General features: G+C 35.7%; 1 protein-coding gene across 2 annotated transcripts in view; it reads right to left on the minus strand.

Annotated features, from left to right (window-relative positions):
• Positions 1–6,436: 6,436 nt before the first annotated feature.
• The window catches only part of LOC117318111 (electroneutral sodium bicarbonate exchanger 1-like), a 40,372-nt gene continuing 22,623 nt past the window's right edge, over positions 6,437–24,185 (minus strand). Inside the window, exons 2-23 of one of the 2 annotated variants that reach the window (XM_033873113.1) lie at positions 22,121–22,291; positions 21,618–21,758; positions 19,860–19,880; positions 18,102–18,231; positions 16,954–17,114; positions 16,287–16,502; positions 15,962–16,077; positions 15,393–15,638; positions 14,835–14,981; positions 14,361–14,500; positions 13,756–13,930; positions 13,031–13,164; positions 12,303–12,840; positions 11,942–12,055; positions 11,433–11,597; positions 11,024–11,202; positions 10,807–10,879; positions 9,872–9,940; positions 9,282–9,458; positions 8,694–8,816; positions 8,299–8,444; positions 6,437–7,945 (exon numbers count right to left, since the gene is read on the minus strand). In XM_033873113.1, coding sequence (XP_033729004.1) covers positions 7,828–7,945; positions 8,299–8,444; positions 8,694–8,816; positions 9,282–9,458; positions 9,872–9,940; positions 10,807–10,879; positions 11,024–11,202; positions 11,433–11,597; positions 11,942–12,055; positions 12,303–12,840; positions 13,031–13,164; positions 13,756–13,930; positions 14,361–14,500; positions 14,835–14,981; positions 15,393–15,638; positions 15,962–16,077; positions 16,287–16,502; positions 16,954–17,114; positions 18,102–18,231; positions 19,860–19,880; positions 21,618–21,758; positions 22,121–22,205 — 3,414 coding nt within the window. In that variant the 5' untranslated portion in view covers positions 22,206–22,291 and the 3' untranslated portion in view covers positions 6,437–7,827. The remainder of the gene's footprint in view (positions 7,946–8,298; positions 8,445–8,693; positions 8,817–9,281; positions 9,459–9,871; positions 9,941–10,806; positions 10,880–11,023; positions 11,203–11,432; positions 11,598–11,941; positions 12,056–12,302; positions 12,841–13,030; positions 13,165–13,755; positions 13,931–14,360; positions 14,501–14,834; positions 14,982–15,392; positions 15,639–15,961; positions 16,078–16,286; positions 16,503–16,953; positions 17,115–18,101; positions 18,232–19,859; positions 19,881–21,617; positions 21,759–22,120; positions 22,292–24,185) is intronic. The other variant, XM_033873114.1, reaches the window with a different exon arrangement.

The following is a 24,185-nucleotide window of genomic DNA, read 5'->3' on the forward strand; positions in this document are numbered from 1 at the left end:
ACCAAATACAGAAAAGTCAGACGATCTTTCCCATTATAAATTTCATGACCCATTTGTAAAATCTCGGAGGTATTGCCGTATATGTTGATAAAAATATTACTGCGATCCGTCGTTCGGAATTTGAAGTAAATAATCTTGAATGCATTTGGATAGAACTACATTTTAACAATAAGATAATTATGCTGGGAACTTTTTATAGACCTCCAAACTCTGGAAATGAAATTTAGAATTTAATAGATTATTCTATTGATATGGTAGCTAATTATAAATCTGACAATATTTTAATTACAGATGATTTTAATGAAAATCAGTTAGCTACCAATTCGCATCATATCAGTGACATAATGTATCGATATAATTTCATTCAATTTGTTGACGAACCTACTCATTTTACAGAACACTCTTCCTCTCTTTTAGATATATTTATGACAAATGATATAAATGTTATAAAGGAAGTTGTTGTGGGCGAATCCTTTTTACCTGCTGAGACAAGATATCACTGTCCTATTTACACTTTTTTACATATTGGTCTTAATACTTTTAATATGAGTATCGAAAGGCATATTTGGTTATATAAGAATGGTGATTATAAAATGTTTTGTAATAGATTGAATGATATAGACTGGATTAGTCCACTTGAAAATTTAACAATTGATGAATTCGCTGGGTTTTTTATTTCCACAATTTTGAACATTGCAAAAGGATGTATTCCTAATAAAACTGTAACAATAAGGCAAAATGAACCACTATGGATGCATAATGAAGTTAGAAAATTAATAAGGGTTCGGAAACGATTACATCGGAAAGCTAAAAGTACACAAAATCCATATCATTGGCTACAATTTAGACAGGCAAGAAATAAATGTATTGATGCTGTTAGGAGAGCAAAAAATGAACATATTTTAAAGTTAACCGGTAAGATAAAATGTATGTCTACATCGACACGAGACTGGTGGAAATTGATTAACACTTTTACAAATTTTTCAGCCAAAACATCTCATATACCAACGCTGATACATAATAATATATACTATGGAGATAATAAACAAAAAGCAGATATTTTTAATACCTACTTTATTAGTCAATCTACCATTGATGACTCTAATATAATACTACCATGCAATGTAAATACCCCTGATCAAAAACTTAAAAATATTAATATTACTGAACAAGATGTTGAAGATGCAATCAATATGTTAGATATTTCCAAAGCTTCTGGTCCAGATAAAATGAGTCCAAGAATAATAAAGGCAGCAAAGACACAGTCTGTAATTTCAATTCTGGCCAAATTAACACGTCCATTGACTGTAGTATATAGCCCTCTTTATGGAAAATAGCGAACGTTACACCAGTTTTTAAGAAAGTCGATAAAACTACTGTTTCAAATTATAGACCCATATCTTTGATAAGTATTGTTGGCAAATTAATGGAAAGGTGTATTTTCAAACACGTTTACAATTTTTTTAGAGATACAATTTTTTTTTTACAAATTGTCATTCAGGCTTCACACCTGGGGATTCTGCAACAAATCAATTGTTAGACATTACAAATGATATTGGGAGGGCTTTAGACGCGGGTAAAGAAATTATTGCTGTATTTTGTGATATAAGTAAAGCCTTTGATCGTGTTTGGCACAGGGGTCTAATCCATAAATTGAAAGAATCGGGCATATCTGGGAAATTACTAGCTTGGTGCGAAAATTATTTATCTGGCAAAAGTCAAAGGGTTGTAATAAATGGTATTTCTTCGGAAACTCAAAATATCAAAGCAGGTGTACCTCAAGGTTCAATCTTAGGACCTCTTTTCTTCCTCGTATACATAAATGATATTTTAAATGACATAAATTGTAAAATAAAATTATTTGCTGATGATACAGCCTTGTATGTAATAGTTGAAAATCGCACTCTCGCTATCAATACTATCAATAATGATCTTTCGAAAATACACATATGGGCAAATAAGTGGTTAGTAAAATTCAATCCCGATAAGACAGAATCGTTATTAATTAGCAGGAAAACTATACCAGGAATCTATGATCCTATTACTATGAACAATATAAATGTAACTAGTGTAAAATCTCATAAACACTTAGGAGTATTGATATCTGACGATGGTACATGGCATAAACATGTTGACTATATATATTGAAAAAAGTGTCACCAAGACTATAGCAGTATTAAGAAATTTAAAAACACCCTTGATAGGAATTCTCTCCAAACAATATATTTTACTTTTATTAGACCTATTTTGGAATATTCTGATATTGTCTGGGATAATTTACCAAATTACTTATATCAAAATTTAGAAAGCATTCCAATAGAAGCAGCAAGAATAGTTACAGGTGCTACCAAATTGTCTAGTGTAAATCTATTGTATAAAGATGTGGGCTCGGAAAAATTATCTAAAAGACGGGAAAATCACAAAATTGTACAGTTTCATAAAATGTATCACAAGAAAACTCCATTTTATCTATCAGATCTTATTCCAGGTAAAGTATCAGATAGTTATAGGCATAATACACGAAATTCAAATAATTTACTCTCAATCAATTGCAGAACTCAGTTTTACAAAACCTCATTCTTAAATGCCTCAATACAGTTATGGAATGCATTACCAGTTGATATTCGAGAAAATCCGTCTGTCAGTATAATCAAAGGCTTTTTACAAAAGGACAAACTAATCATCCCCAATTATTTTAACATTGGAAATAGAAATCTTCAAATCTTACAGATTAAGGCTCAAATGTAGTAATCTTAAACAACGTTTATACATAAGAAATTTAGAGGAAAGTCCATTATGTCCATGTGGATAAGTAGAAAGTACTTACCATTTTTTACTATCGTGTGACAAGTACAACATTATCAGACAAAATATCTTATTTCAGTTAGATATATTAACTGAAAAAACATTGCTGTGGGGAAGTGATACTTATTCAATACAGAAAAAATGATCAAATATTCTTGACAGTACAAAATTATATTAAGCTAAGTAAACGTTTTAGCTGATATTTTTGAACCCATTATGTCATCTATCGAATGTATAATGACATACATTTTTCAGGTGTCATTGTCATCTATTTCTACTAGTAATTCTATTCACCACATGTATATATGTCTATTGGTATTAATTGTAAACAATAAATATTATTATTTCATTTCATATTGATGTAAGGTGTTCCAGTTCCGAAGATTTATATTTGCCTTTGTATGTAAATGGGAAAGGAATTAATATAAGCTCCAAGCTTGTTTTCCCATCTCATAAAAAAATATTTGTATATGTATTGAATATTTTGATTAATGAATAAAATATTGGGTGTCACTTGTAAATCATAAACCATTTACATTTCCAGATCGAGTGTCACTTGTAAATCATAAACCATTTACATTCCCGTATTTAGTGTCACTTGTTACTCATAAAATCATTGATATAGCCAAATGATTTTCTTACATGGTATGTCTGTGATGATGATCTTTGATAATGGCGAGGTGGGCTTTTTGTTCCTTTCCTATTGTGAAAAATTCTTTCCACAAACCTTTTTCAAATTAAGCATTTTCCTTGCCATACTCACTAAAGTCAAGTTTTAATTATAAATTGATGAGATCTCCATTTGAAATAACACAACAACAACAGATTAAGTTATAATCTTTATTTTTGAAAACTCGTTTCCGTGTACATTCCTACCGGCATTGATATGGATCTTACCATCCTGCTCGATATTGATTCTCAACCGCTCAAACTAATAGTCACCCCCAGTAAGCCCGTGTCCGCATCACAACAAGACACACACAATCACATAAGTTATTGACTCTGTATCAATCTATTAATTATAATACTCGTCATTTACTCCTATATAATCACTCGAGTTCACATGAGTTATTAACTCTGTATCAATCTATTAATTATAATACTCGTCATTTACTCCTATATAATCACTCGAGTTACTGACTCTGTATCGACCCACTAATTATAATACTCGTCATTTACTCCTATATAATCACTCGAGTTCACATGAGTTATTAACTCTGTATCAATCTATTAATTATAATACTCGTCATTTACTCCTATATAATCACTCGAGTTCACATGAGTTATTAACTCTGTATCAATCTATTAATTATAATACTCGTCATTTACTCCTATATAATCACTCGAGTTATTGACTCTGTATCGACCTTCTAATTATAGTACTCATAATTTACTCTTATATAATCACATGAGTTATTAACTCTGTTATCAATCTATTAATTATTATACTCATTATTTACTCCTACATAATCACTCGAGCTACTGACTCTGTATCGACCCAATAATTATAATACTCATTATTTACTCCAGCTTCAATCCACTAATTATTATACTCATTATTTACTCCTATATAATCACACGAATTATTGACTCTGTATCAATCAATTAATTATTATACTCATAATTTACTCCTACATAATCACTTATTGACTCTGTATCAACATTCCACTAAACATAAAACTCTTTATATTTACTCCTACATAATTGGTGAGGTTTAGTATCAAAAGTTACAATCAGAAATTAGATTAATTTATATAATCTATAATCATATCAGTAACTTTGTTAGATACGTGATCAACAGGCATCTTAAAAACAAAGACGATTTTGATACAAAAATAATAAATACTGATTTTCCTCGCAAAGGTGTATTAGATATGTAAGTGATTTTAAAATATCGAGGACATCAGCTTTTTAGTCAATATTTCTAAATCACCTGTCATCAATTTACGGAATACCATGTTTTAATTGTATAATTTTCGCTTTATGATATAGTTTTAATATTCTATATAAAACTTTTGTCACATTTTTATTCTGTGCGTTAAGTTATTTTGATTGAAATATCATGATCATTAATATTATAGTTAATCTTCCTAAGTAACGAATTCATTAGAATTGATTTAGATATGATGTGTAAGATATTATGTGAATTTTGTAGTGTCCTAACTCAGGACTTTTATAAATAATCAGCACAAATTTGTACATATTATTATTAAATTACTATATCCATGGAACGTGACCGCGTAAAGTGACTGGATACGGAATATAACTATATATTATATATCGAAGTTTTATTACAGCAAAGTATGAAAAATAGAAAGATGACTTTTTATTTACCAAAAAAAAAAGGAAATTTATATATTTTGTTAAAGATGTTAAAGATAAAGCATTACACAATGGCCTGTTTAAGTAGTTCAACATTATGACAACTTTTTAGTGGCATGTTTAACACCTACTTATAAGTAAAGATAGTCAAATTTGATAAGTATTTAGATATATACATTCTAAGCTTATTGATATGTATGGAACATGTGCGCAACAAACAAAAATGCCATTTATCATCTATTATGATGTAATCATACAAGTCACAAGATACACCGACAAAGCTATGATAAATTCATCGTAAACTAGTAACTGTCATGTTGACATCGGACTGTCGTACCAAGACATATCATAACAGTTCTATTTACATAATGACGTATTGACAACTTAACTGTCTCGAAGGAACAGTCCTCTATTGATTCGATAAATCATACAAACAAGCTAGGTACAGCTATGTTAAAACGTCACATACAAAAACATATAGTATGCGTAACAATACTTTTTTTTTAGAAATTGGCAAAAACGTATGTGATATTTTTTTCAGATGAATGTATGTACTGTAGAAATGACGCACCGAAACAAGGCTACTTCAATCAAAATAGTTTTGGCACTTTCGAATTCAAATCGATTTTCACGGAAATCAGATTTTTTATGAAGAAGCCTGCATACCACTCATAACGGTATAGCAATACGAATTTCATTTCTAACATGAATAATGTATATATATCTATGTATACATATAAGTATATACGCGTATGATTTATTTATATCATAATTAATATTTAATCATAATTAATTGGTAATGACCAAATATCCCAGTACATATCAATGTAATGATTATAAATATATAGTCGTTGATATGGAACATATTATAAACTAAAGTATTTTTAAACGAGGATCAACATTCTGGGGAAATATATACCAAAGATCAATATTTCCGGCATATTTTGTCTCTTATTATTTTCATTCAATATTTCCAGTTCACTTTTGTGTTTTACATGGATGTTTTGCTATTGAAAACGGCTCATCTGGAGGTGGACATACTTCTTTCCGATCCATTCGGTAAAATGTTTCCACAGAAGAAATCTCCAAGTCTAATTGTAAGTATGAGTGTCCCAATATCATTCTAGTACTCCTACACATTTCCTTGCACTCCACACTGTCCATTCGACCAAACTCTATCATAATCTCGTTTTGAAATGTAGCTCAAAATGGCAAATTGCTATATACTAATGCTTGTGTTAACGTTTATTTTCATTAGTTGGTAACCATGTAGCGGTTTTTGACAAAAAATGAATAATAAAATAAAGTGTATGATATAAATGTCTTTTATTTAGGCTTGATGCCAGATTCTGTATACATATTTAAAAATGGGTCGTTGTCTTAAATATCGTATAAGGTTTTTATTTTGAAAGCACTCAATGATCACCGTAAAACACATACAAGCTGTAGTAATTCAGCTTCAAATTTCATCAAAATAATTGATAAATTTACAAATTTCAAAAGATCAAATCACGTGCAAAATAACATCAATTAAAAATACGATTTTCGATGATAAATTGTCGACTTACACATATACAATTGAAGTCGGATCTATATCACAATGTCTGTTTCCAAGAAAGACAAGTTCTTCCTAGGGTCAAGGATGACGAACGCATGAACGTCAGCCGTTTAGCAAATGTTAGTTTTCTATCACAATGTCATAGGCCGTAATCATACAAATGTTTCGGCTATATACGGCTACATTCCAGTTTAAAAACAGCTGTCGTTTCCACACATTCTTTACACTTGGCGTGATTGTTACATGATGACATTGTCTTTGTCTTGACATTTCGAGTTATTTTGCTTTATAAAGAATAGCCTCCTTTGTCTCGAAACAGTTCAGGGTTCGTGTACGAAAACCCGGACCTGGCGCATTGACCGACACGACTAGTAGTATGGCCTCGTAGAATAATGCATGATGAAAATGTGAACATGGCAAAATTTTCAATATCAAGTAAGTCATTTAAATGATAAGAATGACAGTGGTAGGAGATTTAATCATCAAAACCAGCATACATAAACTTATAAGCAGGGTATCAAAATTGTTATTCATATTTAAATATTTGTGAACATTGCATTGGATTATGGGCGTTGCTTTTGATAATAATACAAGATTGAAATAGCGATTGAAACAAAATACGAAAAAAAAATTCGACAGAATTTTATTAAACCATGTGATATAAAAGATGGTACGGAAAACGTTACAGCCTTTATCTTCCTCAAACATATGATAATTTATATAAGTTAAATTATATCCTATATCTTAATTAAAAACAACGTGTTAGATGTGTGTAAATCCTAACACAGAACACGTTTTGTATACTTATATATTAAGCGGATGACCTCCAAGACATGTTATTAGTCCATGTCTAGATTCCTAAAACATGAAGCTAAGGATATACAATGACTAGTTCAAAGCAATCAGTTGGTATAAAATGATATACAATATCTAGTTTTGTTGAAGTGCCTTGTGTACGATAGAGCACTTGCCAGTTCGTTCCAAACCTACATTCGTCGTTGGTTATATAACAACACATCTACGATATCAATTTGTTTGGCAAAACTGAACTTTGAATTGTAAGTAGAGATATGTATCATGCATACAAAATTCATCATAAACTGAAGCACTGTGACGACATTGACCAAAGGCTTTAGCCGAATTTACTCCGGAAGATCTTTAAGTTTGTTTTCTTCTTCATCTCCGAAGTAAAATGCTGCTTTTTCTTCTTTTCCACTTAATTCTTGATTTTTTCTATCCTTCTTTCTTTTGTTCACTCGCCTGGAAAAAAAATCGCAATGGCTTGAAAACTTTACTCTATAAAATTTATTTCAATTGAATTCTGAAATGATCGCTCCATTATCAGTAAGAATCTTTGTGATAATTAGTAAGACGGAAATGCGTATCATATGTACCTTGTGTTTTATTGTGTGTGGTTTTATGTCGGTTCCATACGAAATTGACACGATTTTTTCATATCATTACCAAAATTCTAGTCATGAAGGCTAGGGAAAACATTTCGAGCTCTTTACGAAATCATCACGATTCCGGGGTCTAGGTGAAAGGCGATACGTTATTGGGCGAGTGCCTTACAACTGTGCCAGCCGAACAGCTTCATCATTACGTATACTTACATCCCTAGGTCCTCGCTGTCATGACGACACGAATCCCGTCGTACTTGTAACCAGATTGACGTTTTGCTCATTTCCTCAGATATATTAACACGTTCATCGAAATTTCCTTTCGGCTTTTCATATTCGTCCTCCAGTAAACCTTCAGTCTGTAAATAAATAATTTTATTAAATACATAATTCAAGAATTTCTAACAATGTCAACAGGATCAATAAAACTACAAGAAGGTACAATTCTTGGCTACATTTTAGGAACACGTAGCGTGTCACTGATCGCCTTATTGCATGTTCATTTCTGTAATTTGTTTTATAAGACAGTGTACTGACCACACACCGAAATATCATTTTACTCTATCGACACATTTACCATTCCTAACAATATACAAAAAGAAACTCACCTCCGCATTCTTGTCCTCCTTTGCACGAGCTTTGTCTTCAGGCATGATATCGTCTAACCATTTTAGTTCGTGTTGTGAGAACACCTTTCCCATAGCCAGCCTGACAAAACATGTACCGGCAACCTAGACAGAAACAAAGAATATATCAAATCATGTTTACATAACAATCTTAAAAGTGTAAAGACTACAGCAGGTCAGAGGAAATTGAAAATAGAATCTTGATTAGGGGATAATTTGATTATTGAATACATCAACTATTCATACTTAACTACGCTGATAACTTTTATTTGTAAAATCTATCTGATTTATTCTCTGTAAAAGCTGTTTGATTTATTCTTCTTTTTTTTTGTAAAATAAATTTAATTTATTCTCTGAATGTAAAATGGATAATTAGATTTATTCACAGTCTGTAAAAGCTGTTTTTTATTTACATATTTTTGTTCAATATTCATTTGTTCAATGTTCGTTTGTTTAATATTCAATTCATGACGCCGTACAATTTGGTTCGGAAATCTTAAAAATTGCATTTATTTACGTTGATGTATTTCCCTCCTCTTTTGTAAGATTGAAAAACAAATCGGCTCTTACCATGATGGGGAAGACGATCGATATGGATTTGACCTGTTTGATAACCCATAAAATGGCCAAACAGACGACTTGTATGAAGGTAAACAGATGGACACGCTTGATCCGCACGTGGCGAAGATACAGTCGGTCAGGCTGGTACTTGGAAGGCATGAACATGATCGCAAGTCTGTCTACCAACTGTAAAAAAAATGATAAAAATACATTAAATTGTTTTGTATTGAATTACCCGAAACGTTTAACGAAAGTTCGACAGTCGGACAAAGTTTCCCAAAGGACTGAACATACCTCTATTTGGACAAAGTTTCCCTAAGGACTGAACATACCTCTATTTGGACAAAGTTTCCCAAAGGACTGAACATACCTCTATTTGGACATAGTTTTCCTAAGGGCTGAACATACCTCTATTTGGACATAGTTTTCCTAAGGGCTGTACAAACATATATTTGGACAAAGTTTCCCTATGGATTGTACATACCTCTATTTGGACATAGTTTTCCAAAGGGCTGTACATACCTCTATTTAGACAATGTTTCCTTAAGGACTGAACATAATCTCTATTTGGACAATATTTCGCTAAGGGCTGTACATACCTGCATTCCTCTGAGAGCGGCCACTCCCATGTACAAGAAGACTCCATAAAGTACAGGCATTGGAATTACCTATATAAAACAAAAGCAGAAATGAAGTGGGATTTGGCGACTTGTACCCCATCTACAGAAAGCCACGTCGTCTGGAAATTCCACCACAGGTAATCCAAGCAAAATGCATATCATAATATACACAGATATACATGGTGTCTTAGTGTTAGTAAAATGGAATGTGGGTCACCAAATGTAACAGAAAACCGCTGTAAATTGTCCTTCATTGAATTATTGGAGTTTGAACGTAACACACCGTCTTTATTCGAGTCGGATCCACAGCCAACAGAAACCAATAATCTGTAGGTATATTTGCAACATTTCGATGTGTAGAGACAATTTGACTTTTTTAAACATAAAAGAGGCGTGCCTCTTTAATCGAATGATAATCTAACCATCTTCAATGCTTTTATATATCGGGATATGTCAACAATCATTAAGATCTGAACCATTTTCCCGGCGCAATCATCTTAGAGACCGCACAGATTGCCAGGCGATACAGCACGAGGTATCTGCCTCAGGTGGTTGTCATTTCGTGTGAGTTTGCTTTGTTGTTGAAGAGCTGCCCCATTAAAATGTATTTTTTCCTTGCAGTATACCACGTTGTAGTTTGTCTCACATTGACATGACTATCTCCCTTTTCATTTAGAAAGGTACCGCGTAATTAAAATATCACAGTAAATGTAATGGGACTGAATAGCATTATCAAAATTACTTAGTTTGGTTCAATTTTAGGCAGTGTCTTGACGCCCATCCAGAAATCATTTTTTTATAGATATCAATAACATTCCTTTTTCTTGTATTTTTTTAATCAACCTACGGAAATTGAAATCTAGCATCAGTCTAGTATTGTATCTATATCAGTGAAGTTTCATGAGCATACTTACACCAAGGACTTTGGTCAAGAATACAGCTAGACCGCTGAGGATTCCTACCATCAATGCAGTCACTCGTTGTTCCCTGAAACATACATCCACGTAATTGACAATGGCATTCATCTTATATAAACAAGAAGCTTACCTCGATATTCAACAGCAATAGGATTGAGTATTTGTTTACAAAAAAAAACAATGTTGGAATATTGGAAGTTTGCAAACTACGTACCGAACGCCGAGGAAGGCAGGTTTTTCTCCGGGAGCAGTACACTCCGACTCCTTTTTCAGACTCATAACATGAGCAAGGGCTGATACAGTGGCGGCAACATACCAAGGAAGGCCAAGGAAGGAGCACGCCAGAATACAGACAGCAACTACCATCATATCCAAGTGGTACCCACTGCCTTTCTGTAATCGTACATTGTAAGCGATTGAAATATGGCCGTATATCCAAAAATGATATATACGTTATGATGTAGATTAAGTTATATATGTAAACAAACCGGAGCCACGTTCCAAGAATATCTCCACATATAGGAATCATTGTCAGAAACCAAAATTATTGTCAAATTGCAATTCAAATGTTTTTCTTGTTTCAGAAATACAAAATGTAGATAATTGGCATCACGGTTGTTTACCTTGAGTTTATTTTCCTTCCTGTTTACAATGACAGCGGTGATCTGTTGGTCCATAAACACGAGGATTACCGCCAAGGCAGCGGGAACGGCAGCAGCCAAGGCCAACCACCACGGGTTGTCGGGATGGAAAGGGGTGACAAGCCAGCCTCGGCCAGGTCTGCTGGTCTGCAATGCATTATAAATATTCCACATTACATCTTGTTTGGTCAGATAATAACAAAGGTTTTCAACGTGTAATAACTTGCATATTCATGTTAGTTGTGATCGAGACGTCAATATGATGCAATTAATTCTTCATGCATTAGCATATTGGATTGCAGTTGTTCAAACATTCTAATACTCAAGCCCAAAACTTCTAATAGTTTCTGATTAAAATTGACATTAGGTAAAATTCCTTCGTGTGCATTGGATAGGAAAATGTTTGTACACTTGAGTGTACATGTACATGCTGCAGACCAGGAAGTAAACATCATTACACTTGTGAACCGACTCTTAAGAAATTAACTTACCGTAAATTCAGCAGGTACTTCAAGTTTAGGTGTTGGTACGCCGATCAACATATCTATAGCTACCATGATAATGATTGACAGCAGCACGGCAAAGTCACTTAAAAGTTGACGAACCTGTATATGCGTGATAAAATGAGTTTACATTATCAAGTCTTAACAAATTTCTTCTCTTGTTACACATTTGAAAGAGATGAATTTAAATATCGATTCGTATAAAATTGCTTCCTTCGTTACATATATTATAGGGATGAAGTCAAATTTATATTATCATTTCTTGCAAAAATGACACGTTTCCTTTCTTCAGTTAAAAAGTAATGTGAATATAAAACATTTTTCTTGAGCTGAATGATTTCGTACTTACAGCCGAAGGGAAGAACTGACCGGTCTTCATGCCAGTAAGGGTGGATGCGATGACGTATGTTCCGAGGAAAAGGAGAACAGAAAGGAAGAAAACATTGGGCTTGAACTCAGCATGTTCCTCGCAACCCTCTCCGACCAAAGTTCCGTTGTACATTGCACATGTTGTTTTATTAAATGAGCCCCAATCCATTGTCATGTTTGTGGAGTTAGCTGCCCCTGGTGTGTACATGTTATATCCACTATAGGTAGCGTTAAAGTCGGTTCCGTTCAAGAGCGTCTCGTTGAAGAATGGATTCACGCAGTCGCATACGTCGCTGTAGTGATGGGGATTGAGAGGATACTTCTTGATGATGCCAATCTCCTTCTTAAAAGCCTCGTAAATGAAGATGAGAGCGATGAGGCAGGCGAAGCTTTCCTCCGTAAATCTCGTTATATATCTGACAAGAGAGCTAAGGTCAAAGGCCACGATGAGCATACAGTATAATGCTGTCCATATACCTACCCAACATCGGAAAGGCATGTACACCAGGTCCTGATCCCTGAAACGACACCAAATATATTTTGTTAACTCGCAACAATAATAGATTAACATATATGCCGGGATCTAAAACAAGCCCGCCCTCTTTTCCCCGGATATATGTACATATACATGCATATTATTGACGATATCCATTATGAGTCCAGTCGATATCTGCTCTAAAGACATGGGCTCATTTCGAAGATACTTACTTACAAACGTTGAAGAGAATCATTTCAAGCACCAACATAGGTCCGGTACTACCCAGAATATTTAAAGGCTGTCCCGCGAATAAGGCAAACAGGATTCCACACAGGGACGCCGTCAAGATACATTCCATCGTACCCTAGACAAAAAAAAGGTTCAATGTCTTAAAGGATATTATGGTTATGAACATAAGGTTGTTCTAGAGCTTTGAATTCTGATTTGGATGATTTGCTATTAGATAGCTATGTTCGTCGAAAAGCCATCATTTGTCAAAAATATCATATTAGGGAAGAAAAAAATCGGCAGGAAGTCAATGAAAACAATAAAATCATTTAATGCCACTATATCCAACTGTGAATATATCTTTGTTTTGCATACTGCGTACAATTGGTAATTACAGTGACTATTACTGGGGTGAACTATTTCTTGGTAATCACAGTGACTATTACTGGGGTGAACTATTTCTTGGTAATTACAGTGACTAGACCACAGTGACTATAACTGGGGTGAACTATGTCTTTGTAATCACAGTGACTATTACTGGGGTGAACTATTTCTTGGTAATCACAGTGACTATTACTGGGGTGAACTATTTCTTGGTAATCACAGTGACTATTACTGGGGTAAACTATTTCTTGGTAATCACAGCGACTATTACTGGGGTGAACTATTTCTTGGTAATTACAGTGTTTCTTACTGGGGTGAACCTCATCTTTGTCTCACTACTAACCATGTACTGTTCTGTAGCCTGTCCGAGGAGACCACCGAATGTGACATTGGGAGTAAGTGTAGCGAGGAAAAGATAGACGATAGAGGCCACACACTGTATATGCATACAATCCTTAAAGTCGCTCCAGTAATATGGCACCTTCCGCTTTACATCCGCGATCAGCCCTCCGAATAATCTAAACGAAAATACAATAAAAAAAATAGCGTTATTTGACTGATCAAGGATTTTTACAGACTTTGCATTGTCATCGTGAAAGTAGATATACCTGTATAAATCCAATTGATAATAATAAAAAAAAAGAAATTGTTTTGTACTGTCAGGGTGCTTTTCCAAGTCAATATTGTAGAGTTCATAGAGAAGTTTTTTTTTTTTTTTTGCTCTATGTTAATATTTTTCACAGGCAAGCAAATTTAAAAATAATAGTATTAAACTACTTTCAGAAACTGTTTCCATAACGCAGATAACTATATATTTTGTTTCTGAAATACAGCAGTTTCGTAATTGATTCAGTATAGCATGCTATATCAATATGTTACGCTATCTTGCATGTAAGAATCCCACCGAAACATCTATAATTTCTACTCCGACCCAGACTGATAACCTACCTGCCGGTTCGCTGGAGGGTAGGGTCACAGTGAGACTCCTCCTCTTCCTCCTCCTGAGGGGCTCCTCTGGGAGCCACAGGAGCCCCATTCTCAGTCGGGACAGACACTGCTGTTGATACTTTAGCTACCTTCCTTCCTTCCTACAATGCGTTAAATTTATAAAACCTTGATACAGCGTTATTCTAAAGTTTGATCTGGATCCGATAACATTTTTATTCCACAATCACCTTAACAAAAAGTTTGGGCTGTATATATTACATATACACATGTATAGTAGTCTGAGATGAACTAATCTAATTCTGGATATTTTTTTGTCGTTATCTGATATTTTTATTCCCTATGTTGAAATGGACGGCATCAAATGAATGATATCCCATGTTTTCCCCTTACATGTACTCCCACAGATGGAGTTGCTGGTGTCTGAGCCTGAACTACAGGACTATTTAAATTCATATTCAATGAACTGACTCTTACCTGTGATGGCACACTGTCAGGTGGTTCAATACGGATCTTTGGATCCCATTCGCCAGGTGGCAGCACCGTCACCTGATCCAGGAACTCGTCAATTCCGGACAGAAGATCCTGTCGGTTTCTTGCTTTGTACGCCACTTCCCGGAATACCTACGGAGGAATTAGTTGGGAAATGATATAATGGGAACAGGAACCACATAAATCACCTGGCCACTGTGTGTGGTATATATAGACTATAAACGAACTTTCTGTTCTAAATGGGATTTTGGGCCCTGCCAATCTCCCTCTGGATATTGCAGCAAAAGCTGGTGAGTGTTCTTCCTGACAAACACCATTAGAAAAAGTAAACATTACAATCGGGTGGTAATGTTATAAAGAAGATGATGCAACCTGTTCTTCAGGTAAGTAAGTAACCAGTATCCAAGCTTCCAATACCGGTTGTGATTAACCAAAGTATATTCGTAAAGTATATACAGATGCAACACCCGTGATATGCGATGATGCAGATTATGTGATAATTATATAACACTACTTATTGTTTAAGCCGAACATGTGACATACCTCGTCGACGAGGATTGTAGATATGGATCGACCCATCTCAAAGTTTTTGGAGTAGCTTCCTGTTGGACCGAGCAATATGAAGATGAATCGGGTGGGGATTGGTACCTCGGTCATGTCCCCGACATGACGACCCTCCGTTAGGCGAACAAACGCCGTCACTTGGTATTTAAGGCAGTCCATCTCTCCGATCATGATGTTGGCAGCCTCTGCTCCCTCTGGGATCTTCCTCATGAAGTCCACATTTAACTAAATAAAAAATATCGTAATTAGAACTGCGTACTTAGAAAGTGTTCCACGTTCATACATGTTTTTTATAAAAATATATTTCAGTTCTTGAAAAATTCTAATTATGTTTCATAGCATTTCTAAAGTTGTTTTAATGATGTGCAGAACATATTATGAATAAAAGTTAAGATCAGTATTTGGCAATCCATTTACGAGGATACGTGTAGTAATATCGGAAGACTAACAAACCATTGAGGATATCCAAAGACATAAGAACAGACCAGACCGTGGAAGTTAACCTAATGCTTCGGTTATGTCTAACGTTCCTTGTGCTGAATTCTTACCTTTGTAGAAGAGGCGGAGTCGGGTAGATCTCCCATATTCTCCATGTTCGGAATGCTGTTTGGGTTGCTACGGAGGTTTGCAGCTGACCGATGTGATAGATGACCAGAACTGTTTTCTGTAAAACAATACAATTTGTATATAGAAAAGTCAACTCATTTCAATTTCTTCGAATCTCAAGTTTTAGCTCTGTGTTAGGAAAATCAACAAATATCATTTAATGAATGGGACATGTTCGGGTTCGGTAAGTTACGTATCGCGTTTAGAAGACAGAAATACAAGAGCAAAGGCAAATTGGTTCACAATACACTAACATAGCATGCATACCTCTACCCTTGACGGAGAACGAACGACCAATTTCTGAGAAGGTTCTCTTGACTGAACGTCTTTTGAAGCCCTTTGATGGATCATCGTCCCCTGGCATCACGCTGCGTCTTCTCTTCTGGTGTTGATTCCAATGGAAGGACACCATGGCCGTCCGGATCGGGTCCCGGAGACGTTCTTCTAACTGTTTGTTGTTAATCAGCGAGTCTAGGATCATGTCTGTAACATTGGGAAATTATATAGTAATATCCACAAGGTTTGTTTTTGTTTAACGTCCTATTAACAGCCAGAGTCATTTAAGGACGTGCCAGGTTTTGGAGGTGGAGGAAAGCCGGAGTACCCGGAGAAAAACCACCGGCCTACGGTCAGTACCTGGCAACTACCCCACATAGGTTTCGAACTCGCAACCCAGAGGTGGAGGGCTAGTGATAAAGTGTCGGGACACCTTAACCACTGCGGCCCCCTTATATATCTACAAGGACAGTTAATGAAAATAAATTAATAGTGTTCAGGAAAAATATGGAGTTAATCCTCAAATGATATTATTCGAAAATGTAATTTTAAAGCTGACAGTGCATGATAAAGAGCACCAATTCAGATTTAAAACAAAGATATAATTTCAGTTTTGTAAGTGTACTTTTACTTCTAATAGTCATTTTAAACATGTTACCTGCAATTTGACCAATATGGTAGGCATCCATAGATAGCATCACGGCGCCTTGTAGGAGAGAGGACCTCAGCTCAAATAGGGAATGAAGAGATAGTGAGGCTACATGAGGTTTGGACCACCTTGATCCTCCCTCCTCCACATCCTCTTCATATTTCACCCATCTGTAGATAGAGAGTAGACACTTAAGGGCTGATAACCAAGACAGATACTACACAAATATTTAAAAGTCATCGGCATCAAGGTGCGAATGTTTATAAAGTTTACTGTCATGTCTATAGAGAGATTTCCACCGGAAAGTTCCTTTACAGCGAGGTACTACTTAATATTGTACTTAACAAAAACAAAATAAATGTTTTAGACAAGGATGGCTTTGTCATATACATATTTTTCTTCGAGTTTCCGAATTATGTTATTCAAAGTTTTAAGGATTTAAAGCATTTTGTAGCAACATTTTCCAATAATATTCCAATTTCTCGTGTGTTAAAGTCGGGTGAATCGGAAGCAACAAGAATATATTCCTAATCATGATTGTAAACCTACTCCTGTTTGCGGTTATAATTCCCGTTTAAATAACTTAGATTATATCCCGGGTACTAGATACCGCTCAGTTTTTTTCTGGTTTTAATCTTCGAACTCGCGAGAGTTGATAGTGATGGTATCAAATAGGTTTACAGATGTCATTTAAATATTCATTAAATAAATAAAAAGGAAAATGATAATTTGAAGTGTTTTACATATCATTTTATCACAGCAATATAGCTTTCTGATAGTGGCTCCCAATGTCTTATCCTATCTAATATGACATTCAGTTACCACCAGTCGTCTTCCTTGAGAGAATGTGTAACATTTCCATCAATTACTACCCCACCTCTTTCTCATTAAACTATTAAAACTGAGTGGAATGAAAAGTCAGTGTACTAAATTATCTTGTTCGAGGATACAACACAGTGTCTGCGCTGTGACTCGCGTCTTGTCTGTGCCGTGACTCGCTTGATGTCTGCGCCGTTACTCGCTTGTAATCTGCGCTATGACTCGCTTGTTGTCTGCGCCGTGACTCGAACAAGCGGCACGCGATTACCGACCAGGAGTCTTACTACTACACCGAAGCGCCAGGTGAGAAATGTTTCTGTAAAAGTATTGGTACAAACCTTGCAGCCTCTCTCCATTGATACTCAACACCTATTCGCTGTAGTGTGTCCAGCTGACAGAAAATGTTGTGAGTTTCCTCGTCATTCTCGCCAATGAGATGCTGGATCTTCTCGCTCGGCGACATCGAGGCTGTCAACATGTGAGTGTAATATACGTTACAGCACCTACAATGCTGACGACTCGTTACACTGATAAAGAACGTTTAATTAATTCTTAAGAATTTTACATCATGGCGATCAAATAAGAAGGGTTTTGGGTTGTTTTTTTTTAAAAGAAAATGAATGATTTTTTTCTTCAATTTGGAAATATGATTGAACTTGATAAGTTAAAATAAATTTCCAACTTAATGCTTTATTGAAAATACAGACTGAAATATATCTTATATTATATATGTGGTAGATACAACTTATATTATTACATCAATTAACGGTATACCATAGCTACTTATCACCAGTTGTCTGCATATGAACACTGGTTTGATTTGTCAAATAGACTATACCTTATCTGAAGCTTTACAGATTTCATACATGTGTCACCTCCATGCATATTTACTGTATATACATTGTATGATATTTTTGATTGATTTGTAGTACGTTAATTAAACGTAATACACTATATAACCAATTGTTTACCTGATCCATGGTACGTATCCTCATTTTAAAAAAATCGAAAAGAAATGTTACATCCAACTTTGGCGAACGTTTGGCCAACTTTGACCATTGCATGCATATTTCTGTTAAGCAAATACGTTCCTTTCGTTTAAAATGTACAATTTTATGTTATTAGAAATGTTAAATGTAGTATTCGTGCACAAAATAGGAATATTTTCCCATCCACCAGCATAAAAATGTAAATAGGTGATGTGATTTTTTTTAATTAAACATTTTAAAGTAACTTCCCTAAACTAAAAATTACATTTTTTTTTTTGGAAAATGAATGACAAAATAAACACAAATAATAAAAATAATTACAGAATGACACAAAGCTAGTCAAATTTTTTCGGTAGGACTCTATCCTATAATAAACGTAACAAGAAATATTCCTTCACATTCATCTGCAGAATTCCAAATGCTAGAACAAATAGTATGACGTCGACAGCGGTAATAATCTTACACAACCATATTTGGAAACCCATTCGTCAAATGAATATAATTGAACTGAAACGGATTAGTCATAGGTATGCCGAACAAACTTGGTAGTTCTTCGGTTCGGCATGCTACAGACCCAATATCAGGTCTCAGGTCTCTTGGTTATTGAGAAGAAGTTTTGAAAATATTCAGCATATTTGGCCCCTGTGACCTTGCATATAAATCAAGGTCAGAGATTTGAACAAATTTGTAAACCCTTCACTCCAGCATGCTACAGGCCCAAAGTCAGGTCTTTGGGTTTCTTGGTTATTGACAAGCTGTTTCAAAACTTTAGCTTTATTCAACCCTTGTGAACTTGAATGTAGGTCAATGTCATTGATTTGGAATAAAAACACATGAAAAAGCCCTTCTTCCCAGCATGCTACAGTCCCAATGTCGAGTATTTTGGTTTCTTGGTTATTGCGAAATTCCATCTGGTAGGTCAATTAATAATGTTAGTGCGTGATGCATAAATTTAAAAACACATAAGCTTGATATGTATGTGCAATATTGTTAAGTTTAATCCAAGATTCATCTTTGTTAGATTTAGAGGCTTAAACCTTTATACAACAATTCACTTGCAATCAAAGACAATCACACACACCCTCACCACAGTTACCACACACTTACCGAGAAAGTTCTCAACAGCGGCTAAAGGTGTAGAGAGGAGGAGAATAAGAGAAAGCAGAACCCCTATGTCATGAAACCTTACTGAGCTTAGATTTTTGTGTATAATATAAAGGGAAATATTTAAAGCGTGAGGCTTTGATTTGCTGTGTATATGTCACAGATATCGTGGAGTATGTCAATACACCCAATATTGCAATGACCTCATGGAAGTTGGAAAAAGTCATTTTGTAATTAAAACAAAAGAATTACAGCGATCTACTACAACATTCAATAAAAGGGGTCTTTTTGCAGAAGTATTTTCTTAAAAATCATTTGATTTTGTCTGTAGGAAAACGTGACAGTGTAAGTCAATGTTATGTGATTGATGGTAACCATGACGACAAGTATACCTCTCCTTCGTGATAGGTAAGTTCATGGTAAAACCATTTTAATTAAACATATCTTCCATTTCTCTCTGTAACGTGATGGACAGGATTCGTGTGTCATGGTTAGACATATACATATGTAGTAGTGCTATTTTTGACGGCAGATTACTGTACTATTTCCATGAAAGTTCAAGGTAGTGGAAATGCCATCAAAGTTGTCGTATACGGGCCTAGGTGAGCTTTTCTACCGATATCAGTCTATCTCCTCTATATTCGTATACAGACCTAGGTGAGCTTTTCTACCGATAGCAGTGTATCTCCTCTATAGTCGTATACAGACAGCTATAGGCTGATGACTCGTTCATAGATTGAGAACGTCTTGTAATTATTTCAAGTAATTATCTAATTAAGAAAGGTGACCACCTAATTTATAAACTCTCTATCTATACATGCTCCTCGTAAGAACCTGTACTAAAAGTTTAGCGTATCGTCAAAGTTTTGATAGATTAGCATTATAATGAAATTGATATATTCATATTAGTTGAAAGAATAGTATATAGAAGTATTAATTAGGGCAGATTTTAGCGCAATGCTCCACAGCGGGAAGGTGAAGGTCATATTTCCGCTTATATACTGTAAACGTGCTTATTTTCGCAGGGGGTCAATTTTCGCGATTTCGATATGTAAACTATACGCGTGGGGGAAATTCTCGCGATCGATCTACCTTCGTTTGAAGTTCGAGATTACACAAATTGGTATCAAAATAATACTCGCGGGGGAAATTTTCGCGATCGAAAGGACTCCGCGTTATTAGCGTAAATTTCCACGTTTACAGTAAGTAAGTTTCCATTTTAAATTTCCGCTTTACAATCAAATGCTTATGGGAACGAATCCTATGCCTGGAGCCATGTTTGTGTGTCAACTGGAAACACAACAAATGAGGGTTTTTTTCCGTTCGAGATAGAGCACCGAGGTGATCTACCTTAAACATGGAACATTTGTCAGGGTACAGACAGCATTAAGGCTTAGGAATAAAGGAAGATATGGAAATAAAACCAAAAACCGACAGTCCGGAATGTATATAAACGCATATATTGAAATGCTTTCCAATGAAATATCATTTGCCTTTCCGGACTATAGCGGAACATTTTCTTTCTTCGTGAATTTTCTTGTGAAAACAAAATAATCGAATGAAACATAGATCATATTCAACGGGATGCCATTGACATTTTGTTTTCTTACCAATTCAAAGCACTAACGCCAACTGTGGGAAATCATTCTTTAAAATGGTTGGATGAGCCATCGGTTTTCTTTGGTTTAATTTCACTAGCCTTTATCATTAAATATGTTCTAAGATATACATGTTTTACACGTGCGCGCCTGTGATACCTACTGGGAGCTACTGGGTCTACATGGTTCACTGTGTAAGAGGCGCTGGTCTTCCCGCGGTGTTTGTGGTGGTGCTTTCCCGGTCGATGTGGGCGACTGGGCAGGCGTAGACCAATAAACGTACTGTCTGTACGATGGCTATCATCTGGAACAAACGATATACAACTGTGTGAAAGACATTAAATAGCTTAAATGTGTAGGGTATTAATAAAACAGATAAATTGTACAAAGGTTTCGTTTTTCGGAAGGAAAACAATATATATGAATATACAAGAGGTCCAATTGGCCTGTATTGCTTACCGCTTCTCATGCAACTTTGAGAGGACAAATCGGAAGATGGGGCTGGGTAAGTGTAACAAAATGGGAGAATGGAGCTGGGTACGTGTAACAGATTGGACTACGATGAAGCCGGATGAGAAGAACTGATCAGGGAGTTAGAGAGACAATACCCCTCCTCCCATAACCAAACAGCTCCTGTACCACCCTATCTTACCCGACCCTACTTACTGTAGCTTTCATCGCTGAATTGGCGCCCAATACCCTGGTCACGGACTACCGGGCCGCCTAGCGTCACGAGGTCAGAGCTCGACATGTCACGTGATAAGTGTCGCCTAGTCGTCAATAGATGAACTGCGACGTCTCAACACACGCTACGCCCTCTACAACCTTTGCTGATTTCTGAAAATACACAATGATATTAATTACTAAAAATATTGTAACGGATGGCCGTTGCAAAAGTCCCCCAAATGACCTCGCAGTCGCTATCTTGGATTCCCGATCGAGGTTGAAATGGCCCTAAAAGATGAAATATGTTTAGAAACTTCATGAAAAAAAACCAATCAATATCCAATTAGATAATACAAACACAAAGCGTGACTTTATGTCACAGGTCATGGATACATGATCATAAGGGATGCAGCGAAGCAACCACGTGAATCGGAAGAGACTAGAATGATGTGGAAACTGTTGTCACGAATGCAATGTTTTCAGTGTGAATGTAAACTAAAGCTTTCCTTTTCACTGTTTAACATCTCAAGAATGGAGAAAATAATAGAAAAATCGAACAAGGAAAGTAATTTTAACTGTACATATTTAATGTAAAGTGTACAGTTGAGATACGGTATGTGTATTTTATAAGTCATAACGTTTTATAACCTATGGAATTAAACGATCAAAGACCACTGCTTCTTTAAAGTCAATGATATAGGACTTAGTATATCCTAGTAGGTATTTACTTACACAGATGTGAAGTGCAGTTTGATCGATCCTAGTCTGGGTGACAAAGTGCAGATACAGGTACAAACACCTCAGGGGAAATACCGAGTCTTCCACACAAGGACAAATAGACAGACAGGGACATACAGACGACATCGAGACAGAGACAGACAGACAGACATCGAGACAGAGACAGACAGACAGACATCGAGACAGGGACACACAGACAGACATCGAGACAGAGACAGACAGACAGACATCGAGACAGAGACAGACAGACAGACATCGAAACAGGAGCACACAGACAGACATCGAGACAGGGACACACAGACAGACATCGAGGCAGGGACACACAGACAGACATCGAGACAGAGACAGACAGACAGACATCGAGACAGAGACACACAGACAGACATCGAGACAGGGACACACAGACAGACATCGAGACAGGGACACACAGACATACATCGAGGCAGGGACACACAGACAGACATCGAGACAGGGACACACAGACAGACATCGAAACAGGGGCACACAGACAGACATCGAGACAGGGGCACACAGACAGACATCCTGACAGGGACACACAGACAGACATCCTGACAGGGACCCACAGACAGACATCGAGACAGAGACACACAGACAGACATCGAGACAGGGACACACAGACAGACACCGAGACAGACACACACTGACAGACATCAAGACAGTGGAATAGACCACGTAGAACGCATGAAATTCACTAAAATTAATTTCAAATCTGTTTGTAGAATGACTTCACCGTCAAGGTACTTAAATAATGTATGTTCAGCTATTAACTTAAACATAAAATATTCAAATTGAAATGCATTATGTTTATCATAAACTTATGGTTGTCCGACACAGTGCGTGCAAGACGACTACGACGACAAAGGTCACCGTGGCTGTGCGTTGATGACGGCGAAGGTGAGTAGGAGAGAGAAATAAACTAGATGACACGGAAAATGCCAGTTTTCCCCAGTCAATGTTAGACACAGCCTGAGGGTCTAGCTCATGTAGTTTATACATATGCTAATTTCATTAATTCTGATTTTATTTGAATCTTGATATACAATCTACCTGTTGTAATCCTATAGATAAAAACTGATTTTATTAATAAATCAGATATAAATAAGTTTGAATCAGTTTGTTACAGCAAGCTACAATATACAGACACGTGGGAAAATACAGCAATTTTGTTTTATACGAAAGTCAATATGTCCTATGAACTTTTAATACGATTTATGGCTTAGTGGCGAACTTGTCTTTATAAAACCGAAAGTAGAAAGTCTTTGCTGAGCGGAGGAGTTGACTGTAGTTTTCCGTCGAGACATACGGT

Source organism: Pecten maximus, chromosome 19, assembly GCF_902652985.1.
Source record: "Pecten maximus chromosome 19, xPecMax1.1, whole genome shotgun sequence".
NCBI classification, from domain to species: domain Eukaryota; kingdom Metazoa; phylum Mollusca; class Bivalvia; order Pectinida; family Pectinidae; genus Pecten; species Pecten maximus.